At 39.1% G+C, this 23,877-nt stretch overlaps 2 protein-coding genes across 3 annotated transcripts; both read left to right on the top strand.

Moving 5' to 3' along the window:
- The first annotated feature begins 2,289 nt into the window (after positions 1-2,289).
- On the top strand, positions 2,290-4,591 carry pth4 (parathyroid hormone 4). Its single transcript, XM_034082304.2, has 3 exons — positions 2,290-2,321; positions 3,438-3,526; positions 4,295-4,591. Exons 2-3 carry the CDS (start codon positions 3,441-3,443, stop codon positions 4,560-4,562), a joined length of 354 nt encoding a protein of 117 aa, XP_033938195.1. The 5' UTR covers positions 2,290-2,321; positions 3,438-3,440; the 3' UTR covers positions 4,563-4,591.
- A 1,117-nt stretch (positions 4,592-5,708) lies between these two features.
- On the top strand, positions 5,709-22,253 carry cept1b (choline/ethanolamine phosphotransferase 1b). Of its 2 annotated transcripts, none has more exons than XM_034083205.2 (10): positions 5,709-5,913; positions 7,911-8,176; positions 11,976-12,150; positions 13,014-13,161; positions 13,249-13,390; positions 17,982-18,066; positions 18,359-18,490; positions 18,921-19,079; positions 19,205-19,330; positions 20,247-22,253. In XM_034083205.2, exons 2-10 carry the CDS (start codon positions 7,983-7,985, stop codon positions 20,367-20,369), a joined length of 1,284 nt encoding a protein of 427 aa, XP_033939096.1. In that variant the 5' UTR covers positions 5,709-5,913; positions 7,911-7,982; the 3' UTR covers positions 20,370-22,253. The 2 variants fall into 2 exon arrangements, with proteins under 2 accessions (XP_033939096.1, XP_033939095.1); XM_034083204.2 differs by having other exon boundaries at positions 7,882-8,176.
- The last annotated feature ends 1,624 nt before the right edge of the window (positions 22,254-23,877 follow it).

Raw genomic sequence — 23,877 nt, 5'->3', positions numbered from 1 at the left:
TGATGACCCTCCGAATGGCTTTACGGTCCTTTTCTGAGCAGCTGGCACACCACGTGGTTAGGCAATACGCCAGCACACTCTCTATGGAGCAGCGGTAGAAAGACACGTTGCATCATCTGCAAAAAAGCTGATTACATACAATCCTGCAGTAAACAAATTTAAAATGGAAACTTTTACCATCTCGCATTTCAAGGTGCTTTAGTGTTTGGTTTCGCTGCTGCAAAGCCTAGCAACACATTTAGCAACTCATTCAGGCTACTAGTGAAAAAGCAAGAAGCATTAGGATTTATTCAATTATGGCAAATCACATTGTAATATCTATATCAATAAATGCAAAAAACACATTTAGATAATAAAATGTAATATGTTTATAAATATATAAACTGTATCTATTTATTTGGATATGTTTGAATCACTGCAATTTTGTTTGCGTTGATTGCAGCACTGGTTCAACATTTTTTAATAAAAAGTGTCATAAAAACTAGCAAATGTTCATCTTACATATTATTCAAAGTGATATTTTAATACAAACACTTTAAAGGTCCCTTATTATACTGTTTTTCATCAATATATTATAGTTCTCAGTTATATACAAAACATGTCTCTGAAGTGTTTGTCTGAAACACCAAACAGATCATTGTAGCATCCCATAACCCCCTGTTTCAGCCCTGTTACTTTGGATGAAAATAAGGAGCCCCTCCCCACGCCCCTCTGAGAGATATTTGGTTAAAAAGAACACAAAGGTGCTCTAGGAGGAGATTCAGGTGATAAGGTGGGGGGGGGAGGTTACCTTGGTTGGTGATTGGCTAATGGTTACACGACATGATGACATCATAAAGTGGCCAAAATCTGATCAGCTCATTTTCAGACAGGTTTTTATATAAATGGATCAGGACAAAAAGAGAGGGGTCTTTTTTCCTGAAACTTTCAGAATCTCTTTACACAGAGGGGACACATGTTTATGTATAAAAGACATGAACAAGTCGATTTTGCATAATAGGAGACCTTTAAGATATTGGTGTTTTCACCTCTGTCTATGTACTGCTCCCATCTGGAATCTTTTATATATGTAATTCAACATCCTCTGGAGCGCTCCTACATTTTAAGAAAATTGATAACATTTGATAAATAACTGTTATCTGTCAAATATATTAAAAAGTTTTATAAGGCCCTGATAGGCATTGTGCTTCCGGCTGTGATAAAGTTTCCCTTCAGCTACAGATAATTAGTTTATCTGCAGCCCTCTCTTTCTTCTCTGTTGATCTCTATTAGTCTCTGACTTTTCTTTACAAGGCCATCATTTACTCTTTAATGGACTTAATCACTTGTCCTCTATCTCTCCACCCACAATCCTCTGACGCTGGCCGACATTTCTAACTGAGGGAAACTCGTCCTGGAGGGTGTCGTCAAGACGACTGCATCTCTAAGAGTGACTGTGGTGACACCGTGGCAACCAGGGACTCCAGTTTATTCTGGGTTCATTACTGTTGGAGGTGACTGTAATGTCAAGCAGCTGCAGAGGAGCTCCAGGCGACAAACATCTCAACTACAGACAGAGTTTGTTCACACAAGTTTAAACCTGAGCTGACTGACAGTTTGCTGACTTTCAGTTTATCTACACTGACTCAACATCCATAAGATCACTCAATCCTATTTTTATAAATTCCTTTGTCTCACGCCTGAATCTGTCCAATAGAGAGGGGCGGATTAGACCAGAAAATAGAAACATTTAAATCCCTCAATTGAATTTCATCTCCCCTTTCAAAACACCTGATTATGTAAAGGGTATTTGCGAGTGTGTAAACAGCCACACTGTCAGAATGAGGTGGGGGAAGCTGTTTGGGATTGTAATTTTTGAAAGTAAAATGTTTGATGTTTTTTTACCCTAGAGACACAAATATCACATGTCAGAGAGATGTGGCACTGACGTTTGTTTCATTCAGCAAATGAAACGCCCCACTTTGTTTTGTGATTCTTAAGCCTGTGGGAGGTGTGTGTGTGTGTGTGTGTGTGTGTGTGTGTGTGTGTGTGTGTGTGTGTGTGTGTGTGTGTGTGTGTGTGTGTGTGTGTGTGTGTGTGTGTGTGTGTGTGTGTGTGTGTGTGTGTGCGTGCGTGCGTGCGTGCGTGCGTGCGTGCGTGCGTGCGTGCGTGCGTGCGTGCGTGCGTGTGTGTGTGTGTGTGTGTGTGTGTGTGTGTGTGTGTGTGTGTGTGTGTGTGTGTGTGTGTGTGGCATCTTTATAAAAAGGTCTGGAGGTCATACCTGAAGTCAGTTTAGTGTCTGATCAGAGGAGGAGCTGCTGTCACCAACAGGGACAATTAATGTAAGTTTATAGAGGGATCTCCCCCTCACTTCACTTATATTCATTTCCGTGATTTATTCTATTACATTTTTTTGGGTCACGCTCCGTTTTCTCTTCTATTCTAAATTGCTTCGGTGAATGTGGTGTGTTTTGTTGAAATTGTGTTCATCAAACTGCTTTTGGATTATTTAAGGTTGTTTATGTTTAAAAGTATACATGTGATGCAATTTCAGTTTTATAAATCAATTTAACATATGTCGGATTTATCTTTCTAAAAAAATGTATTCATGGGATTAACATAAAATCTAACAAAATGGAAATTTGGTAATCTGACATCTATACTTGTATTGCACCATGATGATCATTCTCTTATTATTATCATTGTAATCATAACATGTGCATTGTACAGTCATTGTCGCATCTATCATCATTGCATAATATAACTATCACAATGTGTGTAGTTATTTCTTGCATTAAGAATATTATTTAATATAATATAATATTCACAATATCAAAATAGTTCTTTTGAATATATATTTCTCTTATATTGTGTTTACTTTAAAGTTACTCCTAATTTGAATAGAGATTTTGCATTTTTGTCTTGTCGTTGGATACATTCTGAGCTTCAGGCACTTCATTTCTAGATCTATGAGTTAGACCTTACATACCTGATACATTTAAAGATGGATAGAGGCAAACACACACACACAGAGTTAAACTGAGATTTCAGATATTTTTTTATCTTTACACGTTATCTATTCTGCTTTTAACAATCTTCCTGACAGCAGTTGGTTGGTCAGTTTACACGTTGCTCATCCACTACTCCGACGAATGAGCTGTACCATTGTGGGTGTATTTAGATTGAAAGAAGGGTTGCTTATTATTTTTAGGCGCAAAGCCGTCGAGTGTTTTATGCAGGGGGGAAAACAACAACAGATAATGTGTTTTGTTGCACAAGGTGTTTTAGGGTTTGACAATTTAGTTTTTAAAATCTCTGAAAACTTGTGAATTGATGCAGATATCCAAAGGTTTTTCAAATATAACAGCAGCATTTGGAATATGTGTCTTTCTTGGACCAGGTCACTTTTTTCCTCTGAATCTGAATTTTGAGTGTTTGTCTTACCGTTTTTGTTTCAGAAGATGCAGATGTCCCACAGACCTGTGGAGTGGCTCGCTGTCATGCTTCTCGTTGTTTTTACAGCTGTTCTGTGTCAACAGAACGAGAGGTGAGACTCCTGTTCCCACCTAATTTATTATTGATATTTATACATGATGCAAAATCGTGCAATAAGTTTAGAAACTTTATTTAAGCGGTACAGTATGTCTTAGAGGAAGACTTTTAAAGATACAATATATATTATATCTATACAGAAAATCACAGCAAAACATCAGAATGTCTACAAAAAAGCAACCAAATTCTATAACAAAATCAGATATCGATTTTTCAGTGTTTCTCAGAAATAGATATCATGTTTAGGATGATCGCTTTGTATATGCGAGGGATGCATGTCTGGTGATGATTTTTAATATATCAGGATTTACTGTACATTTCAAGCACCTTTCATTCATAAAGATGTTTTTTCAAAAGTAAAAAAGCACTTTTTTACATTTAATATCATAATTTTACAGATAAAATCATAACCATTATATAATCATGCCTGTATAAAGCCTATATGCTTTACATAATGTACACATTCACCCATTGAATGAAGACTAGCACTTGTATAGACATTTTATAATTCATAATTTGTTTTAAGTATCTATTTATCAAACACACTATACTTGTGTACTTTGTTGTGCTTGCTTTCACAGTAGATGTTATAGGTTTATTTTTGTTCATGATCAATGCAAAAGCATTAAAATGGCCAATAAAGCATTATACGTCACAGATATTCATTGATAAATACACTTAACTTGCCACTGTATGTATTTAGAATCTGACTCTGTACTTGGATGAAATATCTGACCAGTCTTTCTCCTCCCTCTCCCTGCAGCCGTCGAGCTGTGAGCGAGCACCAGCTGATGCACGACCGCGGCCGAAGCATCCAGAGTCTCAAGAGGCTCATCTGGCTGTCCAGCGCCATCGAGGGTCTCCACACTGCCCAGACCCGCTCTGCTTTCAACCCCACAAAGACCCTGAACCTGGCTCTGAATCCAGCGCTGGTGTCTGGGGCCGGGAGCCCACAGCCCCCCCGGGTTCAGAGCCTCCTGAGAGACTTCTTTAACCCTTACCTGACTCAACAGTCAGACAGGGAGGCCTAACATCACTTTGATGCTCAAACATGGAGCTACTGCACACATGCATAACAAGTTTTCTGTGTCCATTCTTTGTCTTAAGATACTCATTCAACTGCAGATGTGCAGAAATGTCGTGATGTATAATGGAGGGCTGGGCAATACAAACAAGTAATGTTTTCAAGCATGGGGGGGATTCACAATAAAAAAAACTACAAAAAATGTCAAGCAAAACTGATACAAAACTGAAATATTGTGCCCGCTATGTGCAACACAGAGCTTGAACCTGACGTGTTGGTCTGGACGAGTTGTTTTTAAACTGTTTTGACTCGCAAGCCCCGAGACTATGGTGTCACAACCCGTCCCCCCCTCCATGCAAACGCATTGATTGCTCATAAACTGCATGTACAGCTGTAGTGTTGCTGCATGGCAAATGGTTACTATTACCCAAGAAAATATCTTTGGACCCACTTGGGGGTCCCAACCCCAAGGTTGATAATAGCGGGTTTAGAGGAGGTGTTTTTAAAGTCAGAGAATTCAGACCTACTGCAGACAAAGTCTGGAACAAGATACCTCATCCCCTTTAGGTTTTGATCTTGACTATATATTATTTAATCCCATTGACACTATTGCTGTTTGACATGACGTTACACTAAACCAAATACATTTAGAGAAGGTCTGTCTTGAGACATGTATCACTTTCTAACTAAGGAGAGGGGGAAATGTTTGCCCCAAACTATATTTGACCATTTAACTGCTGCATTAATTTGTATGTTGGACAGGACGGAGATAAAAAAGTGTTTAACTAAATCTAAAGTAACTAAAGCTGTCATAAAAAATGTAGTGGAGTAAAATGATAAAGTTGCATTAAATGTAAATATTCAACTGAAGTATGAATTTGTATTTAAGTACAGTAGTTTGCCTCCACCACTCCTGAGAACTTCTTCTACCATAATACCGTTTTTTCCCTGTGGACACCAGAAAAAAGACTAAACAATTAAACAATTCAAAGAGGACGTCCCTTGCTTTTGGTGCATTTTAAACTTCAAAATCCGTGCACAGTTTCATATTAGGAAAAATAATGTTAAATTGAATTTCTCCTTGAATAGCCTGGGAGACTAAGGTCAGGGCAAACGATGATTAGAACAACGCGAGATTTCCTTGATGGCTAACGTGAACTGACGTGAACTAGCTGTAACAACCACTGTGACACCGGTACTGGTGATCCACCTCCAGCTGCAAATCGTCCCTCCGGTGGTCTACGTCTGATAGAGAGAAACGTATAAACTAACCACCCACAGAGGGGTCCTGTCTGCTGGCTTGAAGCGCCCTCCTCGCCCCTCGGACTGTCCGCTGCTCTCGTCCTTTAATCGGCCAGGTCAGTCGGTGTTACATCCCTCTGTTAGCTGTCTCTGGGGTTAGCTCGTCAAGCTAACTTCAACTAGCCGCACTCATCACCGCAGGTGTCAAGAGTACACTCTAAATTCATCAATATTTTTAAAAGTTGATGATATTTTCATTAATGGTGGTGTGAATAAGTGATAATAAGCCAACATGAATCACATTATTTAAAAATATTAAAGTGACAAAATTGTCTTCCGTAGCTACCAGCTAATGCTAATTTTTCAACAGTAGCAATACTGGAGGAAGCAGCTAGCATGCTAGCATTAGCAAACCGCTGGTAGCAGGTTGTTTTGCTAACGTCAGTAGCTCATGTGTTGCTGACAGTCACAATAAATGGGTTAGTACCACAGACACGGTCCATCAAGTAGATCACACACTGTCTTTGGTTGTTACAGTTGGCAACAGTTCGCTGAATAAACCCTGTCAATGTCTGCAGATAATGGAGTCTTATTTGGTATTCATGTATTCATAGTTGATATTCATGTCAGGTACTTAGTGCAGTCATGTGGTTAGTACTGTAGTACACTCTGATGTAAGCCCTGGTGCTAACAATAACACGTGTGTGTTCAGGGCAGTTTCTGATCATTTTGGTGGTGGAGAGTAACTAAGTATATTTATTTACTCAACTACTGTACTTAAGTTCAATTTAGAGGGACCTGTACTTTACTTGAGTATTTACATTTTGTACTACTTTTTCCTCCACTCCACTTGATTTCAGAGGCAAATATTTTCTTTATATCCTACTACATTTTTATTTAATTTGATAACTTAAGTTACTTTAGTGATTTAAATTATTATTGCAAAACATGTTCACCACTAAATAATGATGTATCATTAGACATTATTGATCTAGAATCTAGATACATATATATGTCCTCTTTATATACAGTCTTTGGCATGAATACCTTAATAATTAACCTTTTGTTTAATAATATAATGTAAATGTTTCTGAAATGAGCCACTAGACTTAATGTGTACTTTACTTATTGGTCTGTATATCTAGATGTCAAAGCATTTGCTGTACTTTTACTTTTGGATAATTTTATTTTTTCAATGTTTTACTTTTATGTTTACACTGGCATTAGTCATTTGAAATAGTCATGTACTTTATCCACCCCCGGTAACTAATCTCTCTCGCCTGATATTAGACTAATGTTTCACTTGTTATTATAATATATAAACCAGTGGCAATAACCCGGACCTGAAAGATATTACCTTTCACTCTGAGACACTGTGATGGACATTCTTCAATAATTTTTTCACCTATTATCAGACTTGTCTTGAGAATTGAAATAATGGGTGCCGATCCTGACGTAATGAACTGATCAGATATCAAACTGACGTTCCATATATTGATCCAGCTGGCCTATTGTCGTGTGTTTAGCTCTTTAATGGTGCAATTATAAGCCTTCCTAAAATATTGTAGCACAAATAAATAATATGTATTACTTAAAGCTCTTTAAAGATGTCAAGAAGTACTTATATATTTTTGTCTCCCAGAATTATTTGAGATTGAGGTACAGTTTGTGCTGGGCCGTAAACCGCCAAAACGTAACATGAGACAGTCTGCAGTCTGAGGAGCTAGTAACAGAGGGCTTACTCAATGTGTCCTTCGTTTGGAAAGATTTTATTCTTGAAATACAGACAAGCAAGAGAGCAGCTTGTAATGTGTGTAAATCAACATCCTGAGCGGCTTCTTACAATAATGCTAATTTAATTTAGCATCTGCAAAAGCATCACTTGAAAGAACCCCAGGAGTTCATGCTAACCAAATACTAAGTATCTGTATCTATCTGCACATATTAAAATTCAGGTATTGGTTTAGACCTGACAAAAAGTATAACAAATAATCATCAGATTAAACAATGATGAAACGCTCTTCAAATATATTTTCACGGGACAGTATCGTGACAGTGGTCTCTTGTTTGTACGTGTTGTGCAGCCTCATCCAGCCCCACTGTGGATCTTTAGCCCCTCCGGCAGGACAGTGGCAGAGGTGGAGCCAGAGCCATCGGGGACCAGAGCAGCAGGCAGCAGGGCTCCATGAGCGCCACGGGGCAGCAGCAGCAAGGGGGGGGCCTGCGTTCTCGCCGAGGCCTTGGCCGGGACAAGGACCCTGGGCCGGGCCTGGGCATGGAGGCGGCCTGCTGGCTGGCCCCCGGAGTGCTGCGCAGGCTGATCGAGCTGCCCTCACCCCCCCTGTCCCGACACCAGCTCAAGAGACTGGAGGAGCACAGGTGAGTCAGCTGACTGAGACGCTCAGGGAAAACCTTACAGAAGGGGTCAGCAACCTTTTTGATATGAAGTGCCATTTAAAAAAAATAAAATAAAAATGTGATCAGTGTGCCAAATCCACATTGAGATCACCATGACTCGCGCATGCATGCACGTGCACGGTTGTGGCATGACCACCCAAACAGAAAGATATGGACACAAGATGTGTGAAAAAAAATTTTTTATATTGAAGTTAAAAGCATCAATCTGGTGCACTTTGAGAGCAACATTAAGAGATCTATGGATACATCTCTCAACACCCAGATGAAACATAACTGTAAGCAGATGTTCTTTTTCTTTATGGATATTTTACAAATCACTCCGCTTTCAGACTGTATTCTTGTTTATTAATAACAACTTTTATTTATTTATTTTATACCTGTTTTACATTTATTGTCTTGTTTTTGTATAACTATAATGATCATATAAAGGTGTGCCTTTACCTCACTCAGCTGAGGTTATCAGCCTCTCAGTCTGACAGGAGAGCTCTCTTCCACCTGGTTGTAGAAATAGCTCTTTATATCCGTTAGCATAACCAGCTAACCAGATGCAATAATCCCCGGTACCGCTCTCTCTCTCTCACTCACACAAAATACGCTCGTGCCACACACACAGAGCTGAGCTGAATGACACTCTTGCGGCTTTCACACCAGCGCTTTTCCCTTTCTAGCTCCGAGCGGGAGCTTTTCTGGTTCAGCTCCGGTTTCCCTTTTCTGCTCCCGCTCTGTGCACACCGCCCAGAGCTGCCGCTGCTGCGTCATGACGTCACCGTTTACGTGCTTGCTTCATAAAATCCAAACCGCGCGGAACCTAGTGGCCCGATGGCCAGCCCGCCACTGATGACAGATGAACAGATCGCCACTGGGCTTACAACTAAAGATGCAGCCACGCAAAAACTGTGGCATGTGTACGGCTCTGTGTACTACCATTTTGGAAGTGCTGGAGCGGTGTTCCGGGGGCCGGGCTCTCCGTCAGCACTACACCACGCGATGACACGTTACGCTCGTGTTGTGTTTAAGGAACCTGTCCTTGGCCAGGAAAAACAGGCAGTCGCTTGGTTAATTCTGTTGCGGTCTAGATTTCTTAAATGTTTTGTTTCCTTCTGCGCTGTGTTGCGTGCATGGCTTCCTTTTGCAGGTAACGGGGAGACGCGCTCTGGCAATTTAAATATTTTAGGGTTACCGACCCCTGCCCCTTGGATCATTATGTATTCCTAAGGGAAATACTTGTTCCAGAGATTGCTAAATAATGAAACAACATGGTAATGGAACTTAAAAACATACCATGGTTGCAAAATAATTAAATAGAATTCCAGTTTCACATACATTAACAAGTAGGATACATTTTGTCAAATAATTTAAAACTTAGTTACTGTTTGAGATAGATAATTCTCACCATTTTTTTTTTATGTTTCCGATAATATCAGAAACTTATCTGATTACATAGGGCAGGGGTAGGCAAGTAAGTTTGGCCGTGGGCCAATTTTTTGCTGAGCCGCAAGATGGCGGGCCAGAATATAATCAAAGCCTAATTCAAGGAATTGATTTTGGTAAGAGGGCGCAGCGCCCCTGTTCCCCGGTTCAGAAAAAACTCTGATATCGCTGATGACCCTCCCCATCAACACTCTGATGCGCAGTCAGATCCGCTGCTTGGTTCACTGATGATATAGGAGCCCAATCCAGAGCCTCTGGCTAGACCCGCCCAAAGGGAGGCTCGTCCTCTCGAGCCCCATTTCAGTCCCAAAGCCAGGGCTATTATCTGTATTTTAACAGACTTATCTTTTAAATTGAGGTGTATTTATTGTTCTCTTCAAAGTTTATTTTTCTCTGAAATTTTAGGGAGGATGGTCCTCCCTTTCCTCAATGGACGAGCCTCCACTGAGTAAAGTAGAGTTACTAACTAGGTAGCAGTGTTATTTAACATACTTTTATTCTGATAAGTATTGTCAAGTTCTCTGGGTTTTTGGCATTTATTGTGAGTGTTTGCACATTTGAGACGCATGGACAACTGGAATCCTTTTTCCTTTATTTAAACTTTTCAAGGACACATTAGGATTCTTTCAGGTTGGAAACCTTTAAAAAATACCAAAGGACAAAATAAATCAATTACAGCATTTTGCTTTGCAATTTAATATATTATAACCTAAATTAATCAGTAACCAAGTATTTTACTCAAACTCAATGTATTTAATAGTTAAATAAGTACTTTAATTGACCTGGTTCCCCCCAATTTGCCATATGTGTCCCACTCTATCGAAATCAGTCGAAAGTCGCAACGGCTCATTTCAAAATAAACGTGGATTTGCGTAAACTAGTTGTTCGGGTGTTTTGTTTGATTTTAAAATAAACAAAGACTTGGCTTTCAGAATATGACATTTTTATTTCCAAAATCACTCGATAAATACATGTTTGAAGCTTGTAAAGGGAAGATGACAGCTCTCCCTCGCCACTCTGCTCTTCCACAGCGCCGCTTCCTCTCCCTCCGCTGACATTATGAATGTAAGCGGATATTTCGGGACAGAATTTATTTTACCGGACACATTAGAGACTTACCGGTCATGTTTCAATAATAATAATAATAATAAGAATGGTGTAGCAGAGTTTCCGTTGGCAGGTAATCACCGGACTATGACCGGATATGTTGATGTTTAAAACTCAGTTAATGGGGCTCATTTTTATATTGCTTCAGTTTATAATCGTTACAGATCGAAAAGTTCAGATTCATTTTTCAATAAATGATTCCACAAACAACATCATTATTACATTCAAACAAACTACTTGATGAAGTACATTATTCAAAAGTTTACATTAACTTTGAATAATAACACGGGAGAAACGGATGCTCTCTTTTCCCCTCTCCCTCCCTCTCTCTCCTGACAGCCCGTCAGTTTCTCATGCAGCTCCTGCAGCTCGCTAAACAGAGGGCGGGGCTTCAGGTGATTATGCAGAGCTGCATGTCTCAGTCAGACTCAGCAGCTGATCTGATCTCTCTCTCGAGTCCGGTTACACTTCACTCGCTTTTATGTCCATATCGATCAGATCCAGCTCTCCTGATCGGCCTTTATAGAGAGCACCGATCAAACTATTAAGAGTGAATATCGGCCGATAATGACCGGCGGCCGATCAATCAGCGGCTTTTATATTGTGTAAAAAAAAAAAAACTCAAAATAATATTTTATTAGTGATTCTCAAAATTACGGGCCAAATATTATTGCTGGCGGGCCAACAATGGCCCGCGGGCCGCCTGTTGCCGACCCATGACATAGGGTATGCATACCAGTATTTGATTAACATTTGACATTTGATTAACATTAACATTCAAAATTGGCATTATACAGCTCTGGAAAACATTAAGAGACCACTGCAGAATGATCAGTTTCTCTGGTTTTACTATTTATAGGTATGTGTTTGAGTTTGTTTGATTCTATAAACTACTGAAAACATTTCTGTCAACAGACACTGGAATGGAATGGCTGCCATACATGTAGAGATTGAGATTTAAGAAACATTTGGAGTGTTTTTCCCCAGAGCTGTATGTATTAAGAACAGTTGTTTATTATAATAAACTATATAACAATTGCAGCTTTGAAAATTGTAATCTTTCCTATAGCATTTCAGTATTAAAACAAGTTCCATCCCTAATACAAGTTAGTTGTATTTGTATTCCACTGCTCTCATCACGACCCCTATATTGTGTCACCATCATTATTTCTGATAAATCTCCGGTGTAAATCCTCTCCTGGCTGCTGTTCCCCCCCCACAGGTACAGCAGTGCGGGGCGCTCCCTGCTGGAGCCGCTGATGCAGCGTTACTGGGAGTGGTTGGTGGGGCGAGTCCCCGCCTGGATCGCCCCCAACCTCATCACCATCATCGGCCTGGCCACCAACGTCTTCACCACCCTGGTGCTCATCTACTACTGCCCCACGGCCACTGAACAGGTCAGGGTTCATCTTAAAACATTTCAAATGTTAAAATGTCTAACACACTCCAGTTGCTTCTCCATATTGGATTTGTATCTGTAATGATACTGTGAATAAAAAACAAGATATTATGCAAATCAGCATGAAAGGTAGCTGCAGGAAGGGTTTAATGTAAAACATCTGCAGTAGGTTTTTGTGAGTTTTTACAGCTAAGGAGAATACATTAGAATAAAGACATGAATAAAAACATGTTGTTGTGTTGTTTAAAAGACACTGCAGGAGCTGCAGAGTTGATGGAATATAAATTGGCATTAAGAGCAAATTAAAGCAGATGAAGAAAAACTATTGCTATGTTGTAATACGAGACTACAGTACATACTGTTTTGAGTTTCTTATACTGTCAGAGTAGTCTTTTCCTGGTTTTGAGGCTGCATTCCATTATATGTGAATGTGCTTTCTGAACTAGCTGTTATACTATTCGCTTTTACCCACTTAATCATTAAATCCACTTTACTCTTGATTATTTATCTGAATTTCTCCATGTGTAAATAATGTGTGAAGGAACAACAATCAAACCATACATTATCGTCCTAATATCATCATTGAGGTATTTGATCAGAAATATTGTGATATTTTAGTTTCTCCATATTGCAGAGCCCCAAAGCACATCAGAAACAGGGAGGTTTTACTTAATTCAATAGTTGAGTATCAATATCTTAAGGCAGGTATAGTTACTATGAAGTCATTCTTTTGGTATTGTGACAACACTACAGTGTTAATGAATTGATATTATACCGTCTGGGTCACCTGATCTGAGATCTCTTTTACCTGTTTTACCTGTTACCTGCTTTGAGTTTGATATGAATGTGTGTGTGTTTCAGGCTCCTCTCTGGGCGTACCTGCTGTGTGCGGTGGGTCTGTTCATCTACCAGTCGTTGGACGCCATTGATGGGAAGCAGGCGAGACGCACCAACAGCAGCTCTCCGCTGGGCGAGCTGTTCGACCACGGCTGTGACTCCCTCTCCACCGGTCAGTTCTCTCCGGCTGGACTCTGATCCACTTTGTCTTTAATCTAAGACTCGTTCTCTAAAGCTGACTGGGTTCATGTGTGTGCAGTGTTTGTGGTGTTGGGAACCAGTATAGCCGTGCAGATGGGCACCAACCCGGACTGGATGTTCTTCTGCTGTTTCGCCGGGATGTTCATGTTCTACTGCGCTCACTGGCAAACATACGTGTCTGGAACGCTGCGCTTCGGCATGTAAGTCGAGCGGCTTGTTATTTGTTGGTTTGATAGTTTAAGTTCTAATGTTTTCATTTTACCCGAATACCTTATTTTAAATTATTAAAAACATTTTCTTGCATTCAACAAAAACATATAACATGCACTATTATTAATTTTGTCTTAAATTGTATTATTCATTTTACATTTCAAATTAATAACAGAAACACTAAGGCATTATATTATATATTTAAATACCCACAAAATGAAAACAATACAATTATACAACAACAAATCTTTCTCTTAGTTTATTGGTTAAAAATACACACAGTGAGAGAAAAGTTAAAAAAGAAGCAAACTCCAATAGATATATATATTCTATTATTAGACATTAAAACATATATGTGTGGGGGAAACTTCTGTGTAGCAATGCAGTGGGAGTCACCGACTCAGGAAGGAGACACGGGGAGAGCTGGAGCTTTCATGTCAAACACTGATGGTTTATTTAGGAGCTTCGGCCGGAGAATTCACATCACAAGTTCAAGAGCCAGAGGTTCTGACTTCACGGTAGAGTTGCCACGTCAATTCTGAAGAGCCTCTCTCTCGATAGACCTTTTAACTAGTTCAGAGAGAGTAATCAACATTCTTGGGGAGATAGACTAAACAGCTGGGAACACTGAATTACTTGCGTCTGACGCTTATGGCCTCGAATATTTCACACCTTGGAGTCCACAAACACAGAGAAGGAAGCGTCCCAGTGTACCCACAACAATAAACCATCTGTGACCTAGGGTTGCCCGGTCATAGAATGGGAACAACAACATCATGGCTGAAGCAGCCCCTTCCTTAAGGGAGATAACAGACGTCAGGGTTGGTCATAAACGTCGAAGGGCAAAAGGTGGATATCTATGAGAATTATTCTCCAACAATATGTACAATATATCTGTTTAAAAATGAAAGGGCTGTACATTTTTTGCAGAAATGTGCAAAACATTTATCATCCTTTTATCTAAATCAGTATTACAAGAACAGTAAATTCATGCATTTACTCTCTAAAGTCAAAGTAATATGGTGCCAAAATCTGAGTTAGATTCACAAAACAGACAAGAAGCACGCTGACATTGAAACTAAAATACTGACTAAGGAAGTTCTAAAAACTCCACATTATTAATATTTTATATTTATAAAACAATAATAATACATGCATTTATTTAATATATCACTTTTCTAAGGAATCACAAAAACTTTGTTTTTTTAAAGCATACAAACAAACACATGCAAAAATGAAAATGGATGTATTCTGTGTGTAGATTTGACACAACAGAGGTGCAGATGTGTGTATCAGGATTACAGATGTTCACAGCAGCTGTGGGTCCCTGTCTGTGGAACACCACGGTAACCTCCCGCTGCTCACTGTGTCTCCTTCACCAGCGACCTCTGACCTCCACTCACATGTCGGTTCTGCTTAAAGCTGCAGCCAGTAAAACATGGCTCAGCTGATCTCAAAAATCCTAATATTTTTGCTAATTCTCAATTAGGATAATAATTAGGAAATTAGATTTGACTTTGCATTACCAGGTTAGACAAATGTCCATGTGATTGAGTACAGACTGTGGAGCACAACTGTGGAGTTCCAATACATACATTTTGCATTACCAGGTTAGACAAATGTCCATGTGATTGAGTACAGCCTGTGGAGCACAACTGTGGAGTTCCAATACATACATTTTCCTTCCTTTAGTTGGAATGATGAGAACAAATTCTGAATAATCTACATATTCATAAACTTAATTTTCTAACTACTGAAAAAAAAGTATATAACTGCGCTGAAAAGTTAAATTAAATATTATATTTTACAGTGAGAGCAGAAGAGCTGCAGTATAATGTGTGCCTTTCTAGTAACATTTCTGTGCTTTGCCCCAGTCTCTGAAAAGGTAATGGAGAGAAATGATTGTGTGCTGGGCAAGTTACTACAGGCTGTGAATGATGAGGAAAATGTTTGTTACAGCTCTATTGAACTCGTGTATCTAGACAGTCTTGTCTTTCTGTCTATATGCCCCTTTCACACCAACGCGGTTCCAGGGCCGGTTCGGAGCTGGAGCTTGAAAAGCACCGTTTTTTCCTGTTCACACCGCAGCGGAGCCGCGTCTAAGCTCCGAAATCCGGTTAGTTTCAAGCACCAAAAAGTTGTCCGTCTAGAAAGCAAGCACCGCATACGTCACGCTTATGCCGGATCTGGGCTGTGTCCAAATAACACGCGACATCCACCTTTCCGCCAGCTTCAACATGATCTCTGGAAATAACATTGAGAATGCTATAGCATAGTAATTAATGCTGCAAAGCTGGGTATTTTGAGCGCATGCAGAGGCTTACAACAGCTAGCTCTTACACCATCGAATAGGACGTATATTTATCTTCTTTCTCCTACGGAATCGTCGTTGATGATGATTGTAAAGAACTTTTGAATGTAGCATGTAACGACTGTAAAGTTGGTAGTAAAGTCGTCCCATTTCTTCCATTTTGTTTTGACAGAGCAGAACGAGTAGCGCTTCAATGCAACCGGCCATTGTTGTTGTTGTCGATGTGAGGGGGTTCCTCGCGGTTTGGCTTTATGAAGCAGGCACTCAAACTGTTACGCCATGACGCAAACGATGACGCAATGACGCAGCACCAGTCGGACTCTGAACTGAAGAACCGGTTTCCGAACCAGAAAAGCTCTAGCATGGAGCTAGAACGGGAAAAGCCTTGGTGTGAAAGGGGTATAAGAGTGACGTGCTCAGATTTGAGAGGCCCTATAAACTCTTTTTCAGGTTAATATTTGTATTTAGTGTCTCTCCATGCTTTAATGTTCAAAAAGCTTTTTATTTTTCTCATACTGCCTGTGCTGCTGCACCTCTTTTCACCCTCTGTCTGAAACCAGAGCCCAGTCTATTCTGATTGGTTAACTGGCTGGCTCTTGTGATTGGTCAACTGCTTAGAGATGTCCCGCCCCTTAGCCTATCACGTACAAGTTGTTGAAGTGCTAGCCAATAGAAGCATGAGTTGCATAGTGATGTCACACTGTAACGGAAGTAAACAAAGGAGTTCAATGGAGGCGTTTCACGCAGGGGGGGGGGGGGAGTGTGTGGGAGAGAAACTCCCTCTGGAGGGAAGACAGGGATTCTAGCCTTTGCAGACCATTTACATGCACAAAAACCTATAGAACACACTACAGGAAAGGGAGAACCCCATCAATTATAATACTTCTCCCACCTCTGCGCACCTGATGTGATAACGTTACTCGTAATTGGGGCAACAGAGCTACGAGTTAAAGAAGTCGAAAATTGTGCATTTCTCCGACTGAATATGACGCCTTTTGGCCGGCTGTTTGGACAGACTACTCTACTCGTGTCAACGTGCTAACGCGAAATCACTAATGGCAACGAGCGTTGTCCACATCGAGCCTTGTAGAGTATCTCTATACTTTTGAACGCTCCGTCCCCGGCAGATCTCTGTGTCCGCTGCAGCGTGTCTGTTAGGCCCCGCCCCCCGCACACAGAGAGACACGGGGGTGTTTCTCAATCGCGAGTAAAGCTGCTCCAGAGCCACTATTTCAAGCGTACTACGTCATCGAGTGCCGCCGAAGTACTGTTCCAATGTCCAGCATACTTGGAAATGTACCGAGCCTGGCGAAAACTAAATATACATTTCGTCAACGTTTTCGTTATCAAGAATCTATTTTTAGCTCGTCATCGTCTCGTCTTAGTCATGTAAAATAGGTCGTTGACAAACATTTTTCGTCATAGTTTTCGTTGATGAAATTAATACTGCCCCGCCCTCCCCTGAAAATAATGAGTGACAGGCTGACAGTGACCTGATAGAAATGTTATTATTCACTTAATGACTGATTGAGATATGATGAAGCTAACTTAATCTCATACAATCATGCGATTTATTTAACAGTAAGACAGAGAATAAGTGTGCACCCACATGCACTATTTTAGTTTGTATATGCTGTTGTAAGTACTCCTGTTGTCTGCTGTGTTCAGACTCAAGTCCTGTGTGTGATGCCACATTCAGGACATTCAGTGTCCTTTTTTAACAGAAGACCGGAGCTAGAAGCTGCAGCTAGACTGCAGAAGCATTAGCCTTTAGTTGTTGAGGATGGAACAACTTCACACACAGATATAGGAAGGCTAGACCTATACACTTGGTTTACTTTGGTTTATAATTTAATGTCAAGACATTTATGATATTTATTTCTGATGCACTTTCTAAATAATAAAAAGGGAGTTCATATTTATCTTACTGCATGTATTGATTGATGAAAAATAAGCCATGTGCAGTAATATAGAAAATTGAACGCATCGGGATATCGAATCGAAGACAGGATAATCCTAATCTAATCGAATAGTGAGACCAGTGAAGATGCACAGCCCTATTAGCTTAGCATAAAGACTGGAAGTAGGTGGATTGCTGATTGCATTTTAATGAAGCTACTTTTCTGATAAAAATCCTTCAAAGTAACCGCGCTGTGCGGAAGAACCCCACAGCGCTCCCTCAGCTCCAGGTTCAGCAGCGTGTTGTGGGAGAGGCAGCAGGAGGTCCTCACTAATCCTCACTGTCCTCTCTGCTTCCTCCTCCCTCTCAGCATTGACGTGACTGAGGTGCAACTCTTCATAATAATCATGTATTTGCTGGCCGCCGTGGGAGGATCTGCTTTCTGGCAGTCACTGGTAATTTATGGGTTTTAATTCCTGCAGATTGAGATGATGTTGTAATAATGTAAACATGTTCATTTCTTCTTGCTTTTACATTATTGTGTACTGTCATTTTTATCAGAAAATAATAACTAATTTACCATTCTCTAATACTACTCATGATGCTTTTATTGTGGATGCAAAGGTGTATTTACACATATTTACAAGCTACAGAAATATCTGGACGATTAAAGATTGATCAACACATATTGGACGTAAATGTCCAATATGTGTTATTGTTACTTCCTTTTTGTGTTTTGATTTCTAGATTCCGATCATAAATATCCAGATGAAAATGGTTCCCGCCATCTGCACTTTTTTAGGAGCCATCTTCTCCTGCACCAATTACTTCAGAGTTATTTTTACAGGAGGTGTGGGCAAAAACGGATCCACGATAGCAGTAAGTCATTTTAGTTTTTATTATATTTATTTATTCTTTTAACATCCAAATAACAACAAATAAATGATATGCTCTGACAAAAAGAGAACAGACACTATCTGTGTTTGTCTGTCATAAGATTGTTAGATCTTCTCATCCGCATGATTACGAGAATTAACATTACATCTGTTGTGACCCAAAGTCAAGTATTATTTAATGCTATATCTTTAAGCTTTCTATGTGTGTCTGTATGCCCCACCATGCAGTATTGTTTTGATATTGAGAAATACTGTGTGCTTCTATGTTGCAGTCATTGCTACATAATGGCACAAATACCAGTAGTTCAAAGTTTCTGACTAGAATAGACAGATTTTTATTAGCATCAGTTCATGTTGCAGATCAGTTTATTATCGTATTAAAATGATCTTTGTTTTTGTGTGTCTGACCTCAGGGAACCAGCGTCCTCTCTCCAGTCTTACATATTGGTTCGGTTATTATTTTGGCGATGATGATATACAAGAAGTCTGCTGTCCAGCTCTTTGAGAAACACCCGTGTCTTTATATCCTGGCGTTTGGCTGCGTCTCGGCCAAAATCACCAATAAATTAGTTGTAAGTCAACTCTACTTTTATTAGGAGCGCGGCCAAATAAAAAGATTTGAATGCTTTGCAGAGATTTTAGTGCCAGAATGAATCTGTTGTGGTGTGATGCCGACTGTTTTTATTTCTGTCTTCAGGTAGCACATATGACAAAAAGTGAGATGCATCTCCACGATTTAGCCTTCCTGGGACCAGGACTACTGTTTCTGGATCAGTATTTCAATAGTTTTATCGACGAGTACCTGGTGCTGTGGATTGCATTGGTAAGTATTTGTTTAAATCTACTCAGCAGTAACATATGTGTATATGTAGTCAGGTTACGTCCTGATTAATCAGTAATGTAAGTAACAATGAGTCATTATTTTCTGTACGTAAGAAAGAAAATAATGCATGTCAGGAATAAGAGATGAAAACACTCTTATGTCAAAATTGTGAGATAGTAAGTTACAATTATTAAATTTGAACATGGTAAGTCACAATTATGAGACATATAGGGTCAGTTAAAAGTATGATTGTATACATTAACAATGAGATATTATAAAACAGAAATGCAGTCCAAATTTTGACTTTAACAATGTTAAATATCATTTGACATGAGATAAGTCAAACATTTTCAATTATAAATCAAAAAGTATGATTTTTATTTGACACATAAATATTTAAAAGAATCAAATGTTGAGATACTGAGTTCAAATAGAGAAAAGTATGATTTTATGAATTCAAACCATGGGATAGTAAGAGAAACTGATCCAATATTAAGTCAAAAGTATGATTTTTATCATTTGAAACTGAGATATTTATGATAACATCGAAATTAAGATACTTAGTAAAAATGTATACTGATATGCAAAGTCAAAATTGTGAAATATTAAGTTCAAATAATGATTTTAAGACTCGAAACCATGAGGTTTAAATGTACGTTTTTATAAATAAAACCACGAGATAAGAAAACATTATATAATAACTGAAATGTATGATTTTATTTATGATAAAGTCAAAAGTAAGATACTGAGTAAAAATGATGAGACTGAAGCAAAGTCAAAAGTCTGAAATTCTATATTGTGATTATAGTTAAAACTATGAGAAAGTGAAATAGAACAATGATGAGCTTTTTAGGTAGCGATGAGGTAACTGAGACCCTCCTGTCAGATCAGTGATTCTGTTTCCCTCTCTCTGCAGATCATTTCCTTCTTTGACTTGGTGCGTTACTGTGTCAGTGTTTGCAACCAGATTGCCTGCCATCTTCACATTTTCGTTTTTAAAATCGCGCCTTGCTCAGTGCTCAGCTCCGCTCCTCACTGAGGACATGCCGCCATCACTGACTCTTCCTTCCTGTTAGTCGCGGTCTTCTTTTCTTCCTCTGTTTTCCACGTAGCGATGCAGGGGCTGGCGTGGTGTAAAAGTATGTGCTTCTGCCAACTGAATGTGTGGACAAATAATATATATTAAGATACTGGAGTATTACTGTCTTTGTTTCATCTTCTGCCGCAGTAATAACAATTCTCCTTCTGACAAACTGGTGAGCAGATACTTCAGGAGAGCACAGGTGCTACTCGGTGCGTTCCAGGAGAGAAACTTCATGTGTTTTAACTGTACGTGTGCAAAGAAAAAATGTATAGGACATGAATCAAACTTTTCATGATTATAATTTTTGTAATATTTGCATAACTTCACCTTTTTGCTATTGTAAATATATACTGTTACAGTGTCTGCTTTTTCTTTTAAGTTAAAATCCTGCTTTGACACATGTATATACCCTCATGTTTATTATTTTAATACAACTTTATCTCCTGCACATTAACAGAAACTGCGACTGATCAACAAAAATGTGGTTTTGGAGGAAACTTAATGTCGATCTTAGAGTATTGTTATTGCAAAGAAATTCTCCAACAATGTTTTTTAATGTAATATGTTCTACTGAAACCCCTCCGTTAGCCGACACATGCAACTTTTTGGGGCTTTTTCCATGTCTGGGTATGGATTTTGTGTATTTATTGTCACATGTAGTGTTATTTGCTAATATATATTCTTTATAAGACTTGGGCCTTCAAATGTACTAAAGACACTCGATGTAAAAAGGAGAGCCACAGTCAGAATATAAAAAAAAAAAAATCCAAACTCAAGGTTCATTCGTTTGCAGGTAGGCATTTTAAGTTAAAAATGTAAATGATTGCTCAGATTTCCAAAAATATTGTAGTTGTTGGGAACAAAATAAGAAATGTCATCCATGTTTCTCCTCCACCAGCCCCCTCTTCTCACCGTCAGTGCTTCTCCTTCACTCACACCTTTTTATATTTTTCAAATTGTCAACAAATCCTAGTAAAAGATGTGTTAATCCGTCTCTTTACATTTCCTGCCTTCCTTACTCTGTCTGTATCACTCAGCCTCAAACTTATTGGATCTTATACTTTATGAAAAAGAAAAAGGTTTTATACTGAAAAAAAAGAAATGCTGACTTCCAAACAAAAACAGCTGGTTACTGTAGCTTTTTAACAAGTGTTACTGAAACGGGAGGAACGAGTCCATTTGTTAGGGACTACTTTCAGCGGCGGATTAATCCCCATCTGGTACTGAGTGTTTGGGGCCAAATGAACTACTGTGTGTGCGTTCATGAAGGAACATGTCAGTGCAACAGTGAGGCGCATTGATGTGTTTTTATTGGTTATACATACTCGTGTCTTTGGACCAATTCATTTCTGGTTATTGGCATTTTCACAAAACGAGTTGACAAGAGCAAATGACACTCCTGTATTACCAGTGGATGTTGCAAACACTGTTTTGAAAACTTGAAACCCTAAATAACAATTATTCTATTTATCAAATGATCTGCTGATTCGTTGAATGTCGTAAAATATTGTAAAGAAAATGTCCATTTCACTTTTTGATGTTTGTTAATGTCAATGATTCAGTTTAAAGTGATTTGAAACAAATACAATAATAAACTATATATACACTATGTTAGAGGTTGAAAACTTAAAATCAGTGACTCTATACTTTTTTTTTTATTAATAACATAATCTGGTTGAGATTTAGTTTCCCCCGAAACCACAAACTGAGCCCACTGAAGCAGACATGTGTCGGAGATAAAGTCCCATGATGACATCACAGTTTTGAAGGTGGTGTCTGAAAAGAAACAGATCAAACTTTTGTCCCTGACCGTTAAAATAAAAACCTGTTTTATTTGGACTGTTGTTTAATGGTGCTGCTTCTGAAGAGAGCCTGTAGTGATGTTTCAATATTTCTGTGTCCATTATATATTAGTTAATTGCGTTTTGCATAATGTGCCTGTTTTAAGTTATATTTCGTCCTATCTGCAGATGCTGCATTAAGCCTCAACATTTTAGTTTAACCGGTTTCCTTTATGACTTCAGGTTCAGGGGGATTTAATAATCTTCTGAACAATGTTGACAAACCCTTCTGCGACCTTGTTAAAGAGTCACTTCAAATCACAACCATATTTTTTTCTTAAATGCCTTGCAGTATGTTAAGATGGAATATTAGCAAAATATCAAGAATATTGTAAGATGAATACAATACAGATGCATATCATTAAAGATAAAGTTGTTTTATTATAAAGATATATCATTTCTAAAGAAATGAATAGTAATGATACGAATAAAGTTGGTCCAAGATAAGGCTTTATAGGTTTTTAAATGAATGCAGTTCAGTCCCAATTCTTTCCACGAAGCTTGGGAGAAGAACACATTTTATCCACGAAAAGAAAATAAGCTTCACTTAAAGAATAAAACATGCATATTCTGCGTATAGTTAAAGGCGACCTATTGTGCTTTTAGGATTTTCCAGCCTGCCACTGGACTAACAGCACATTGTACGTTATAGTGTTAAGGGCTGGACATCTCCAAACAGTTGACCAATCACAACAGAGCTGACCAGCTAACCAATCAGAGCAGACTGGGCTCTGGTTTCAGACAGAGGGTGAAAAGAGGTGCTGCAGCACAGGTATGAGAAAAATAAAGAGCTTTTTGAACATTAAAGCATGACGACATGTCCCAGTAGAAACACAACATATAATATGAACATGCATAGTAGTATTATACACTGAACAAAAATATAAACGCAACACTTGTTTTTGCTCCCATTTTACAGGAGATGAACTCAAAGATCTAAAACATTTTCTATATAAACAAAATAACCATTTCTCTCAAATATTGTTCACAAATCTGAACAAATCTGTGATAGTGAGCACTTCTCCTTTGCCGAGATAATCCATTCCACCTCACAGGTGTGGCATATCAAGATGCTGATTAGACAGCATGATTATTGCACAGGTGTGCCTTAGGCTGGCCACAATAAAAGGCCACTCTGAAACGTGCATTTTTGCTTTATTGGGGGGGGTCCGAAAACCAGTCAGTATCTGGTGTGAGGGGTAGGGTTAGGGTAATATTGTGAATCGAGTGGCCCGTGGTGGTGGTGGTGGTGGTGGTGGGGCTATGGTATGGGCAGGCGTATGTTATTGACGACGAACACAGGCCACTCGATTCACAACATTACCCTAACCCTACCCCTCACACCAGATACTGACTGGTTTTCGGACCCCCCCAATAAAGCAATACTGCACGTTTTAGAGTGGCCTTTTATTGTGGCCAGCCTAAGGCACACCAGTGCAATAATCATGCTGTCTAATCAGCATCTTGATATGCCACACCTGTGAGGTGGGATGGATTATCTCGGCAAAGGAGAAGTGCTCACTGTCACAGATCTTTTCAGATTTGTGAACAATATTTGAGAGAAATGGTTATTTTGTGTACAGTATATAGAAAATGTTTTAGATCTTTGAATTCATCTCATG

This window comes from Pseudochaenichthys georgianus, chromosome 5, assembly GCF_902827115.2.
Source record: "Pseudochaenichthys georgianus chromosome 5, fPseGeo1.2, whole genome shotgun sequence".
In the NCBI taxonomy this organism is placed as follows: domain Eukaryota; kingdom Metazoa; phylum Chordata; class Actinopteri; order Perciformes; family Channichthyidae; genus Pseudochaenichthys; species Pseudochaenichthys georgianus.
This window is presented reverse-complemented; position numbering and strand designations above follow the sequence as displayed.